The sequence below is a fragment of the Neopsephotus bourkii genome, unplaced genomic scaffold (assembly GCF_033783945.1).
Source record: "Neopsephotus bourkii isolate Nb327-2 ecotype Australia unplaced genomic scaffold, CSIRO-AGI_Nbou_v1 NB_941, whole genome shotgun sequence".
Taxonomy (NCBI): domain Eukaryota; kingdom Metazoa; phylum Chordata; class Aves; order Psittaciformes; family Psittacidae; genus Neopsephotus; species Neopsephotus bourkii.
Window position 1 is genome coordinate 3837665 of NW_026901435.1, and position 13428 is coordinate 3851092.

General features: G+C 36.3%; 1 protein-coding gene across 12 annotated transcripts in view; it reads left to right on the forward strand.

The window, feature by feature from the left end:
- Nucleotides 1-13428, forward strand: part of COL12A1 (collagen type XII alpha 1 chain) — a 102142-nt gene that overhangs the window by 40575 nt on the left and 48139 nt on the right. For 10 of the 12 annotated variants that reach the window (XM_061358420.1, XM_061358417.1, XM_061358414.1 and 7 more), the window contains 15 exons: nt 500-621; nt 3260-3409; nt 3495-3614; nt 4156-4320; nt 4504-4650; nt 5287-5426; nt 6598-6727; nt 7732-7877; nt 8155-8284; nt 9033-9172; nt 9936-10065; nt 11494-11633; nt 11908-12040; nt 12142-12168; nt 12460-12602. In XM_061358420.1, the coding sequence (XP_061214404.1) occupies nt 500-621; nt 3260-3409; nt 3495-3614; nt 4156-4320; nt 4504-4650; nt 5287-5426; nt 6598-6727; nt 7732-7877; nt 8155-8284; nt 9033-9172; nt 9936-10065; nt 11494-11633; nt 11908-12040; nt 12142-12168; nt 12460-12602 (1963 nt within the window). The remainder of the gene's footprint in view (nt 1-499; nt 622-3259; nt 3410-3494; nt 3615-4155; nt 4321-4503; nt 4651-5286; nt 5427-6597; nt 6728-7731; nt 7878-8154; nt 8285-9032; nt 9173-9935; nt 10066-11493; nt 11634-11907; nt 12041-12141; nt 12169-12459; nt 12603-13428) is intronic. The other 2 variants (XM_061358425.1, XM_061358426.1) reach the window with 1 other exon arrangement.

Genomic DNA, 13428 nt, shown 5'->3' on the forward strand with positions numbered 1-13428 from the left:
CTCCCATTTCCTTCTGGAGACCACGTGTATTTTCCCTAGCTTTTTTGTCTTCTGTAGAAGCTTGTGTTGTTGCCTTTGATGTCTCTGGGCAGACGTCAGCTTTCCTAACCTGATCCTTGGCTGCTCAGAAAATTTCTCTGTATTCCTCCCAGGCTACCCTTTTCACCCTCTTTAGGCATCCTTTTTGTATTTGAGTTTGTCCAGGAGCTCCTTGCTTATCCATGCTCCAGGTGGTTTTTCCTACGTTGGGATGCATTGCTCCTGAGCTTTAAGTTTTAAATTACTTGAAAGAAGAAGGCTATAAATTTGAGTGTAGAATCTAGAATCAGCTTTTATATTGTCAAAACTTCATCGTTCTCTGGAAAAGGTAGTCTTTGGGCTTCACATTTTAACACCTTTTCCATGGGGGATTTTTTTCTGTGAGAATTTCAGAAGTGAAGTGTCAGTGTTTAGCTAGCCAAGTCATTTTAGTTACAGTACATTTGTTTAACTGTTGCAGGGCAGGAACTACCTATAAGGTAAATGTTTTTGGAATGTTTGAAGGAGGAGAGAGCAGCCCCCTGGTTGGACAAGAGATGACCACCCTTTCAGATGCTACTTCGGAGCCATTTTTATCTAGAGGTAAACACGATTGAAGAAAGCACAGTCTTGTCTTTTGAATAAAGAAAAACCAGCATTTTCTTATCATATTTCTAATGTACATAAACATTTATTTACAGGATTCAGTGTACTCCCTACCCTGCTGACATAACCCCTGGTCTAAAATGACCATTAAGTATGTCTCAGTTCATGATTCTAGTCCTTCGCGCCCTTTGGATGATCTTACATAGATGATAACTCAGACATCCAATGCTTTGCTGATTACTCAAAGCCCATCTGCATTGCATTTTCAAGCCATACACATCTGTGTTAAATCACATAAGGTCAAATTCCTGAACAGAGAGCATGGCTCACCTACAGGGTTTTCAGAAGAGTAGAAGGAGGAATTTTAAGCAGATCTTTAGTGTTTGCTTGTCCTTATATGGTGACTCTTCCTTTTAAGACTAAGGTGTCATGAACAAAGATCTGTGATAGTTGGGAATGTCCCAGTATTATTGTGTATTATTTAAGTTTATATTCAACATAAATGTCAGTGAGTAATTTGTTTGTAATTTTTTTTTTGTTGTTTTTTTTTTATTATTATAGCAGGAGGAGATTTAGGTCAGAAATGCAATTGCTGAATGTTCTCCTCTATCTCTTTGGGAGCTTCTCCCTGCATAGCTAAACCTTCCAGTTATAGTTTTGATAGCAGCTCTCTTGGAGTGGTTAATGGACCTCTGCATAATAATAGTTGTGTTCACCATACTCTCAGTTGATACTGGATAAGGAGAATTTCAGGGTTCAGTTGTCCTTCGCGAAAAGCATAAAGAATCAGATCTTTGCTTTTTAATAGCCAAGTATACATGCAGAAATAAAGACTTTTCTGCCCTTTCAAGGTTTGCATAACCATCAGAGGGAATTTGGTGAGGAGAAATAACCTAACTATAAAGGCCTTTCAGAGTTAAGTAAACAAAAAAAGTTTCTGACAGTTTCCTCTATTCTTTTCGCTTAACCTCTCTGACGCCTTTTTTCCACTGTGTAAAAAATACCTCATGTAAAAAATACCTCATGTAATATTATCCACAAAATTTTTAGAAACTTTTTGTTTAATTACTATCTCTTTCTGTCTAAAGCAAGAGGGTAAAATTGAGAAAAACTATGTAACAGGCCATCAGTGACATTAAAGTTCTAGCAAGTCTGGCAGAAAAATAATTATACCTAGAGTGTTTTGTTAGTTTTTATTATGACAGCTGTTGTATCTGTCTTCACTGATATAGTCTTTAAGCTAATTAGGTTTACTAATGCATGGATTTGAGTCATGTTTAATGTGGAAAATTAATTTTATATCTGAGCCTGTAAATGTAATAGCACATTTTTTAATGATAGAGGAAAAAAATCACCCTAGGTCTGGTGCCTTTGCTAGAATTTTCCATGTGGGGAACTATGGTAGTTGGAAGAAAAATAAAAGTCAAAATAGTTTAACTTTTATATTGTACATGAAGCTAACTGTAACTGCAATATTAAAGTTATGCATGCAAGTTTTTGTACTAACATGATTTGACTTAAACCGTACTCCCAACTGATTTTATTGTCCTGACTAAAGACTAGATCTATATTTTCTATGCAGAAGAGGATCATATTTTTAACCCCCAGGTACATGGAGTAGTTATATTCATGAGTCTACAGTGTTGGATCAATTATGTGGAACATATATGAAATCACAATATCTTTCAACTGTGATGAGTGTGGCTGATTTTTCTCAATGGGATTTCTTCCATATAAAGACCAGAAGCTCTGATGGCAGGAATCCAGAAAATTTGCAGCTGGTAACACAATCTACAGGAAAAGAGAGAGAGCAAGGATTTATTTTTTATTTTTGCAAATGGCTGTGGATAAAATTGCTGTGTCTTTCTGTTTTGTATAATTTTTTTGTGATTTTCCTTGTGATGAAAACAATATGATGTGTATTTTATTCTGTAAGTTGTAAACTGAAGGTATCTGGAACAACTTCCTACCTTTTCAGAACATTGCAGCTTTATATAAATGTTTGTTCTTTCCCCTCTTTATTTCTTGACCTGTGTTTATATTTGTGTATCTTGCCTAAATTGTGTTCTTTCTTTCCGGTATGTGCAAACGTCTATACCACTTGTATTGCCATGTCTTTTTCCCCTGAAAATTCGGAAATGTTATTTATTTGAAAGTGGTTGTAATATATGCTATTAAATCCTGTATTATATAGTTGAAAGTTTAGCTATCCATGACAGACTAAAATACTGTAAATTTGATAATTTGTTAATGGCCACTGCCATAGCAGTAGTCACTTTAGTAATCTTTTGCAAAACTTCTTAAATCAAGTTATCAACCATCTTTAAAGGCCAAAACAGATAATGACAGGACAAAAGAAAAGAAGACTGGCCTTAGCATTTGCAAAGGCTTATTTATAAAAGGAAACATACATGAAGAAATTTATACAGCTTTTGCCATGGAACCAGTGACTAGTGTGAATAATGTTCACAAATAGGTCATACTTGACAGAGTGCCAGTGAATAAAACGAGCTACTTTGGAAGCTAACTCATGACATGTCATATAAAAGGATGAAGAAAGTTATCTTGCTAAGGATATATTTTTCTGGTTGAAAGCTATCATACTAAGGTTATATTTTTCTGGTTGACATGGCAGGTTTAGAATGTAGAACCAGAGCAGAAGCTGATATTGTGCTGCTGGTGGATGGCTCATGGAGTATTGGGCGGCCAAATTTTAAAACTATCAGGAACTTCATTGCTCGTATTGTTGAAGTTTTTGATATTGGTCCTGACAAAGTACAGATTGGTAAGTCCTCATATGTTGGAGGGAAAATGATGTGTAACTGCTGCACAGCCACATAATAACTGAGTGATAATGGCCTTTTTACCAGGTCTTGCACAGTACAGTGGAGATCCCAGAACAGAATGGAATCTCAATGCTTACCGAACCAAACAGGCTTTGTTAGAGGCTGTAGCCAACTTACCATACAAAGGAGGCAATACTCTAACAGGTATGTCATACTGCCAGGGTTTTCCTTAAGCTCCAATAAAAATAATTCTAATAGATGACCCCAGTATTGTTCAGTGAGTTAGAATTTGTCTATGATGAAATGGCCTTACAGTTCAGTATGTTTGGAAAAGAACAGGCATAGCATAGACATATAAACTCAGTGAAAGTCTAGAGAAATGTGATGGAGGACAGCTTGGGTGATGTCCAATTATCTCTCTGCTTATGAGAACAAGAAAAGGAAGTTCTGTGTCAGGGTTGGGATGAAGACAAGGGGAGGACCTAGAAGGAAGGCTAGAGTAGATCAGATAGGAGGATGATACATAAAAAGTCAGAGATTAGAGACACTGACATGGCTGAAATAGTATCAGTTGCTGATAAGTCTAGATGATAGATTGCAATTAGATTCCAAGTGCTCCTAGAAGGAAGTAAATTGTGGAATTATGATGCTGGAGTGAAATCACCAGGATGAAATACTCTCCTTTACTATGGGTAGCATATGGAAATAATTTATAGTGATGGTTACCTTCTTTGTATCATGCTAGGAATGGCCTTGGATTTCATCTTAAAAAACAACTTCAAACAAGATGCAGGCTTAAGGCCCAGAGCTCGCAAAATTGGTGTTCTCATCACTGATGGCAAATCACAAGATGATGTAGTTACCCCTTCAAGAAGACTCAGAGATGAAGGGGTGGAACTTTATGCAATTGGTAAGTGAGGAGGTGGTGTGCATCAGCTCCCTCCTGCCCATCTGCTAAATGCATAGAGAAGTAGCTACATACATAAGCACTTAATAAGATATTCAAAGAATGTGTTTAGGGTCTTACATCCATAGCGTTATGCATCATGGCCACAATTTATAACAAGTTTTGTTTTCATGTCTTCTCTGTAAGGTATTAAAAATGCAGATGAAAATGAATTGAAGCAGATTGCAACGGATCCGGATGACACCCATGCTTACAATGTTGCAGATTTCTCCTTCCTGGCTACCATTGTTGATGATGTAACCACGAATCTGTGTAATAGTGTGAAAGGTCCAGGTACATCACTTTTTCAGTCTAATTCATCCTTTTTCCATTTATGTGCTTGCGCTGCAAATTCCTTTTTACTACTTACTGGGAACACTGTGTAGCCTTAGGCTGTTTTTTCAGCTGCTGGTGTGAGGAAGTTAGGCAGACCACCTGGACTACCCTGCAGGGGTTCTTTCTTTCTTTTCAATGACTGTATTATACCTAACACAGCATGACATGGATTGATGTGCCTTCTTTTCTCCCACAGTCAGGAAGTATGTTGCTCAGTGTGTCACTTTTTTACTCCTTGTTGCAGATTTTTTGATGATACTTCTCCAGTAAGGAAATTTCAGCAGCCCTGCTCTTTTCCAGTATTAGTGTCTGACAGCCCAAAATAAAATCTGAGCATAGAAAAAGTGTAATGCTAGCTGATGGTTGTCCAGTGAAACACTGGCGTTGAAGATGGAGTAGAAATGATAGGGAGCTTATTTGGTCATGAGTGTAATGTGAGCTATCTTCACACAGTTGTTTTAAGAATTCCTGAGGAAACAGAAACATAAGCAAGTACCTAAAGAGTTTTTTTCCGTAAGCATTTTTTTGTCTAGTGTTTTTATTCCTGATGATATAAGATAAATTAATAATTTTGAAATTTACTTCCACTTGTAGGTGATTTGCCACCTCCCTCAAACCTAGTTATTTCAGAAGTGACACCTCGTTCTTTCAGACTGAGATGGAGTCCACCTCCTGAGAGTGTTGATAGATACAGAGTTGAATATTACCCTACTTCTGGAGGTAGCCCTCAGCGGGTTAGTACTATACGTTCATCTCTGACATTGCCCATGATAAACTCGGACCATTGCAATACAGTAATGTCATTCTGAAGTTTGTGCTGTGTATGGTATAACAGTAAATGAAAGAAGGCTCCCAAGGTCAAGAATATCAAGACTCATAAATGATACTCAAACTTACAAAAAGTAGGAGCATAAAGATTACTTCGATTGTCTTAAAATTGTGAATTCAGGAGAAAGCTGTATTCTGTAAAAATAGTTGACTGCTATTTCTAGCAATTCCTTTCTGTTCGTATTCCACTGTCATATACTGGTTTAAATAAGCCTGTAGCAGAAATTTTCTGAGCATACTCATGTGTAGGCTTACTATCCTTTTAGTACATTTTCTGTTAGTAAAAAAAAAACAACCCCAAAACCAGTGAGTGATACAGTAAGCTAGTGCTTTGATTAATATCATATGATGGCACTTGGAATCTGTGCCTAAGCATATCCTCCAAACTGCTTAATGCACAGGGTCAAACTCATCCTGTGGTCATTGCTTCTCTATACAGAAAGCCAGTAATCAGCAGCCCTGGTTCAGGGAATCTGAACTGCTCATCACTCACTTTAACCAGCCAGAACAATGTTAAGAAGACTGAAGTTAGGTGCCTCTGTGTACCTAACTCTGAATTTACAGTCTCTGAATGTGGCTTTTAAATCTTAACTCAGATTTGACACAGGGAGAATTTAATCTCAGTAAATTATGACCTCAGGATTTGGGGTTTGATTAAGGTTAGAACAGCCATTCCACTGCACAATGACTTTACAGCCTGTTTGCTGGCTTTTATGTTCTGTAAAGTGTTGCTAATGCCGTGTGCTGTAACCATCTAGATTGTCCTGGAGTTTTAAAGCTTCTTTCCAAAGATGTAACATGTACCCCTGGCACTTTATTTATGTTGCTGAGTAATATAAAAGTGTGAACCATGTGTAAAAGCAGGATGCACAGTGAGTGCTGCTAGCTATATCCAACTCTGTTGAGAACAAATGTTTGTCTGCCAAAATACATAGAAGATTAATACCATACTTATTTTTAGTTCCATACCAATGATTTCTGAAGAGTTTGACAAATATTTTTTTTTGTTTTATATTAGAGATAAGATTACAAGTTCATTTGTTGTACAGTGGTTAACATTGCTTCTCTTTGATGTAGTTTTATGTAAGTAGGATGGAAACCACAACAGTTCTGAAAGATCTGAAACCTGAAACAGAATATGTTGTTAACGTGTTTTCTGTGGTAGAAGATGAAAGCAGTGAACCTCTAATCGGCAGTGAAACAACTTGTAAGTTAGAAATATAACTTATATAACATGTTAACAGCCAGTTTAGTGGGGGACCTGTCCAGTAGAACTGAGAGCTTTCTTCATAGAGGAAACAAAATTTCTAACTTGAATGACCAAATTGTGTTGTGTTACACTGGTTGTTCAGAACTTGGCTGGAAAACTTTAGCAAAGTGAAACTTCAGTGCAGTAAAACACATTTGTCCCACATTCTTTCCAGACTCATAAAGCACTACCATACATGATTAGAGCAGCAGACACGAAATCTGACCATATAGAAATGTGTACTCCTTAATTTTTATGCTAAACAATTAATTCCTGCTACTAGGAGCCAAAATACTATAAAAATCAATTCTACTTTTATAAAATTAACAAAAAGGCAGTTCAACAGAGTTTTATCTTTTCTACAAGACAGACCTTAGTCATGTTTCTATTAGCTGTCTACATGATTGAATTTAGGTATATTTATGCTGAATGCAACATAGGGTGACTTTTCTGCCTCTAAGAATATTGAGTGTTAGGTGTTCATTTCACTTTTTTGATTGTTTTGTACTAGGCTTGTCATAAACCCTTAAAGTATGTACATGATTTTTATGAATTCTGTGGCATTTTTACGTGTAATAATTTGAGAAATACAGAAAACAAGAAAAAAGTACAAAAACCCTTTTAGAAGTACAGATCCCAAAACAGACATGTTGTTTCATATTAATGCATTCATATGAGTTGATATTGTTTTTTTAGAATATTCAAGTGTTCCAGTATAGTGTTGTAAGACAGTTTTAACTGTGTGTATAGCAAACCTGTGTCACATTCAAAATATGATGACCGTTACCTCATTCTTAAACTAAGCAACACTTAAAATACCACTACTTGCAGATCACTTTCTATTACCCACAAAGTACCCTAATACCCATGTGCAACATTCTCAGTGGTGCTATCTTTGATGTGAAATATGAAAAGTGAAAAAGCTGAAGGAAATAAATTAATGTATGTGTTTTATTTGACAGTGCCAATCTCTTCAGTTAGAAACTTGAATGTTTATGATATTGGATCAACTTCCATGCGAGTGAGATGGGAACCTCTCAATGGGGCTACTGGTTATTTGTTAACATATGAACCTGCGAATGCCACAGTCCCAACCACAGAAAAAGAGGTGAAAGAATTTGTCATTACTTCCTGTACTCTACCAAAAACAAACTAAGAAAAAATGAAGGTTTTCTTGATCTACCATTGTAGTCAAGAGAGACTGGCACGTACTTCTTGAAGCACTGTGAACTTACTGGGATATTGTATACAGTGACATCATTCAGGAAGCTGTAAATATACTGTGAATCTCACAAACAAAATTTCTGTGCAGTTAAATCATTGCTTGCATTTCTGCCATTACTTTCTTCAGTTTTTAAACATGGTGTGTTATTTTTCATGTGCAGATGCGTGTTGGGCCATCAGTCAATGAGGTGCAGCTGGTAGATCTCATCCCCAATACTGAGTACACTTTAACAGCTTATGTATTGTTTGGTGATATGACCAGTGACCCGCTCACCACCCAGGAAGTGACATGTATGGGCATCTTGATTTTTGCTTTGTTAATGCTTCAGCAGCATTTACTTTTGATTTTATTTCATACAACAGTTTTTATATATTCTGTTTAGAAGATCATCATTTCCATGTTTCATGCATTTTTCTAATACTCATACATTTCCAAAAGTTCTTAATTTCAATGAAAAGAGACCAACTATTAAAAGAGGAACAAGAGAGTTGTCTCCTTGAATATTGAAGGAATTTGGCTTTCAAATCTTGAGGTTATAGTGTTTTTAAAGGTCTCAATTTTGCTTGCATTAATTTAAAGCTTTATTCCCAAATTCAGACATTTCTAAGAAAACATGTCATATCAAAACAAAATTGATTTAAACATGGCTTATTTTTATACTTTTCCTTACACATTTTCTACTGTATGAGGCATAGTTCTGAGCTAGATGGATGCAGTCTGTTTATTTGTATGTTCTTAAAAAATGTTGAGCACTCAACCATACATAAAAAGTGGCTGTTGTCACCAAAAGTTATGATCTTAATCGCTGATACTTCTCAAAGTATTGTGCATAAAATTTACAAAGGTGAAGCTACCGTAGTTTATAGCTATTATGCTTATTGCTGGGACAGTGGGCTCATATAGTGACCAGAGCATTGAACTTCCCAGAAAGTTATTGCCTCCATTTCAATGAAATGCATAAAAAGAATGTATTTCCTTCTGTGAGAGACCTATACCTCTGCCTTGAATAACATTTTCACTTACTAATTATTTTTACAGTACCTTTACCTGGACCCAGAGGCTTAACAATTCAGGATGTTACTCACAGCAGTATGAATATCCTTTGGGATCCTGCCCCAGGGAAAGTTCGAAAGTACATCCTAAGATACAAAATAGCTGATGAAGCTGATGTGAAGGAGGTAAATGCCAGGAATGTTTTTGAAAGTACTAGAAGATGATTTTATTTTGAGGGGCTAGGTTACTAAGATAATAGAAAAATTAGTATTATAAGCTACCACCGAGAGCAAAGAATATCAGTTCATGATGACTGCAGTCAGGTAAAGGGTAAATTGGTAACTGAATAAGTACGAGAGAGATTTTGTTTGATACTCCTCTCTTTTCCTTCCTTCAGAGAGGAAAAGTCCTCAAACTAGAGAATTTTTCTGTGCTTTGATAAATAGGTATTGCTACTCTTTGGCAAGAGCTTAACACTTGCTTAAACCTTAGGTGTTATCTTGCCAAACTCTAAGAACAGCTTACAAGTGGGGAGACAGGATTATGGAATAAAGGTATATTAGCCCCTTTCACCCACTGTCTGAATATGTGTGAGCATTGTTAGAGATGTATTTGAGTATCTGCAAGCTTTCCATAATTGCACTGCTAGCTCTTGGAAGACCAAATGTGCTTTTGTAAGGGAATGGGAATTTTCTAGAGATGCAGTCTGCATCCTCATTTCCAAAAGAATGAAGCAGTGAAAGATCAGCAAGTTGTACTAGTATTTGAGACGATACACTTTGCAAGGGAGTAGGTTGGTAGCACTCATTATTCAGGTGTAAATTTAGGGGTTAATGCCAAAAAATTAGTGTAGAATACTTCTCTCTTTTTCAGTACAGGAATTTCTGACAAATGCAGAGTAAGAAATAGAGCAATTTACAATTCTTAAGTTGCTGTTTTTATTCTTAGGTGGAAATTGACAGACTGAAAACCAGCACTACTCTCTCTGACCTTTCCTCCCAAACACTGTATAATATAAAAGTTGTTGCTGTGTATGATGAAGGGGAATCGCTACCGATAAATGCAGAAGCTGTCACTCGTAAGTTTTCCTATTAATTTTTCTTGTGGTTATTTTTGCCTTATGTTCTATTTAAGTTGTGTGTGTTTGTAATATATTACTGAGTTTAGGTGGAACTATAATTTAATCTGTCTGACAAATAGTTTACTTGCATCTGTAGCATTATTTGCAATATATCAGTCCTGGAGAATCTTAGATGAGTTCAGTATCTTAATGCAGTAAACACTGAGTTTGCAGTCTGCAGAGAGGTGACAGACCAGCAACTGAAGCAAAATTACTTCTGTTTAGAGGCTGAAGGAGGAGTGTAGGGGTAGAATTAATAAGAAAATATGAAGGCAGAGGAAAGGTTTAGCAAGTCTATGCAGGAATCTTGGAAAGTGAGTAGGAAGATGGAGCATATGCTAGAGGATTAGACAGAAATGATCTTGCTTGTGATTGAAAGGATTTATTTGTACCATGGAGTGCTAAACCAGTCTGTACTTTTATAGAATGATAAAGACAGCATTTGAGTAATCTCAACAAATACAGGCAAAAAAATGGTGTTGCATAAATGGCAAGAACCAATCTCCCTACAAGGGAAGTGACAGACTGAAGGGAGAAAGCTGTTATCAGGAAAGTCCTCATCCTGATCTAGGGGTATGATTTAGGAAGACAGCTAACTTAGAAGAGCTAGAGGAGAAATGGGCAATGTTACCTTATCAGTGCCTCTCACTCTGGTATGGAAAAAAAGAAAAAAACATGCAGATACTCTCTCTTTTTCTCTTTTTTTTCTTCTTTTTTTTTTTTTCCTTTTATCCAGTTTTTAATTTTGTAGCCTGGTGTGTTAAAAAACATTTGTGAGGGTTTATTTGTTTGCCTTTATGCTAGCCTTTCTTTTATGGCTGTGAGTTTGTGTGAACGTGTGTGTAAGGAAAAAGAAATAAATTTTTGTTTTAATTCTCTGATTAAACCTGTTTACTCATTTCTTCCTGTTGACTATAAAATTTAGCTTCCTTAACCTGCAGTTAACCCCTATGAATTCTTTCTAAATAAGGGATGTAATTCAATCGTGACTCAGTTGGCTTAAAGAATTTTAAGATCTGGAAAAAACTCATGTAGGAGCTTGACCTCTGTGTGTGTGGGTTTATAATCACTCCTGATTCCAAAATGTAAGAGCTAGGACTGCAGTTGTGACTAGGTGTGAGACATTTATCCTCTACTGAGGTTACTAGAGCTACATCTGTTTTATCATGTGGTGACCTAGTGATATGAATTTATGAAGGACAATTTACTTATTGTAGATGGGGTGAGTTATACTACAGGATTTTGTTGTAGTCATTAGAAGTTTAGTAACTGAGAGATAAATCTTCTGCATAATCTTCTAAATTCTTTGTCTGAGTATTTCTGTGGTTCAACTGTATTTATTTTGTAGTTACATTTTCTGAAATACTTTTCCTTTTCTCATAATAGAGCCTGTGCCAGCACCTGTCAATCTCAGAATCACAGATATAACCACAAATAGTTTCAGAGGAACTTGGGATCATGGAGCTCCAGATGTCTCTCTATATAGAATAACCTGGGGACCCTATGGAAGATCGGAAAAACATGAGGTAAGAATAATCAGTCATTGTGAGATTTTGTGGACAGTCTCTCAAAGGGTATATTTTTAAAATTGGAAATGTATTTAATAAATAGCCTATGACTTGCAAGTCCTCCTGTTGAACTCAATGGAAATTGAGTGAGGAAGTGTAGAATACATAGCTACAGACGTGTAGTGATGTTACTGTGTAAAGAAATTACTCAGTTATATCCCACCCTCTGTTTTTGTGTCTTGGTTTGTTCGGGTTCTATTTATTTATTTATTTATTTATATTTCTCCACAAGACTATTTTAAATGGAGACGACAACAGTTTGGTCTTTGAAAATCTGAATCCAGATACGTTGTATGATATCTCAGTTACTGCCATTTATCCTGATGAATCAGAAAGTGATGACCTCATTGGCAGTGAACGAACATGTAAGTAAATTAAGTGTTTCTGCGTATTGTTATTCATAGTTATTAAATCAGAAGGCATACACATACAAGAATTCTGAAAACACTTTCCATTTTTTTTCTAGTACCTTTGGTACCTATCACCACACAAGGTAAGAATCTGAATTTCCAGGTATGGTTTTACTACCTTTCTCTAAACTGTGATGGATGTTGACATTGAAAAGCTGAGATCATTTAATAAATGTTATTGTGGTTTTGGACAAATACTAAACACTAGGTTACAACATGTTTATTACTTGATAAACATTACAGTTGATGTTGTCTTGTACTTTATACATTTCACTCTAGCTGAGACATTCACACAGTCTTAAAAGTATGAATGAAGTGTTTATCCCTGCTTTTTGCTTGAATTACGTATTTGTTTTCTTTATTGTGTTTCTCAGCCCCAAAGAGTGGCCCACGAAACCTGCAGGTGTATAATGCAACTTCACACAGTTTGACTGTGAAGTGGGATCCTGCTAGCGGTCGAGTGCAGAGATACAGGATCCTTTACCAGCCTATCAGTGGGGATGGCCCTGAACAGTCGGTAACTAATTTTGGAGAGCTGCAGTTACTCAACCTGAAAAGATAGTTCTGCAAAGTAACCCATTAGAATTAACTTGTTTTCAAAGTACAATGGTGTATATATTAATCATCTTTTAGATGAAGATTAAAATTTATAGTGAATAGGTATATATTCCCATCTTTTTCTTTCTCCATTTTCAAATCCAATATAGAATGCTTTTTATGGAGGAATAATAACTTTGGATACAACTATTTTCCTGAAAATCATAGGATCTATAGATATAACTAGAATAAAGTTAAAATGTGTTGAGCAAAAAGTCAAACAGCACATGATGCTAGAAGTCATAGATATATAGTTATCACAACAATATGGACTACCGTGACCACTTCTATAATCCAGAATTTTCTGTTTTCATAGTGTGGTTCATGTGCTATCAGAGGGATTTTGCTGTGGAACATACTGTGGACCACACTAGGGACAGAATAACCACCCAGAAGCAGCAGTTGCAAAAATGAATCCATGCAAAACATAAGTTAGGGAAGTGTTTGTGATATTTTTAGTGTCTTTTGATTGAGCAGCTGTGGTGATAGGGAGAGCCAGTGCTTTATGACCAGCCAGCTTTCCTTGTGTCGTCAGCAAGAGCTGTGTTGACTACTGGTGGCCTACATAACACAGCCTGGGAACAGTAATTCAGTCAGCCTGTTTATCTGAAATGTGTGCTACTTAAAAATGCCTTGTTCTGCAGTGGGAGGCTGTTATGGTTACTGCCAAATGACTCAGAGATGCAGTCTCAGATGAGAGCCACACTCATTTAGCTTGTTCCAGTAATTGGAGATCACACGTGTTC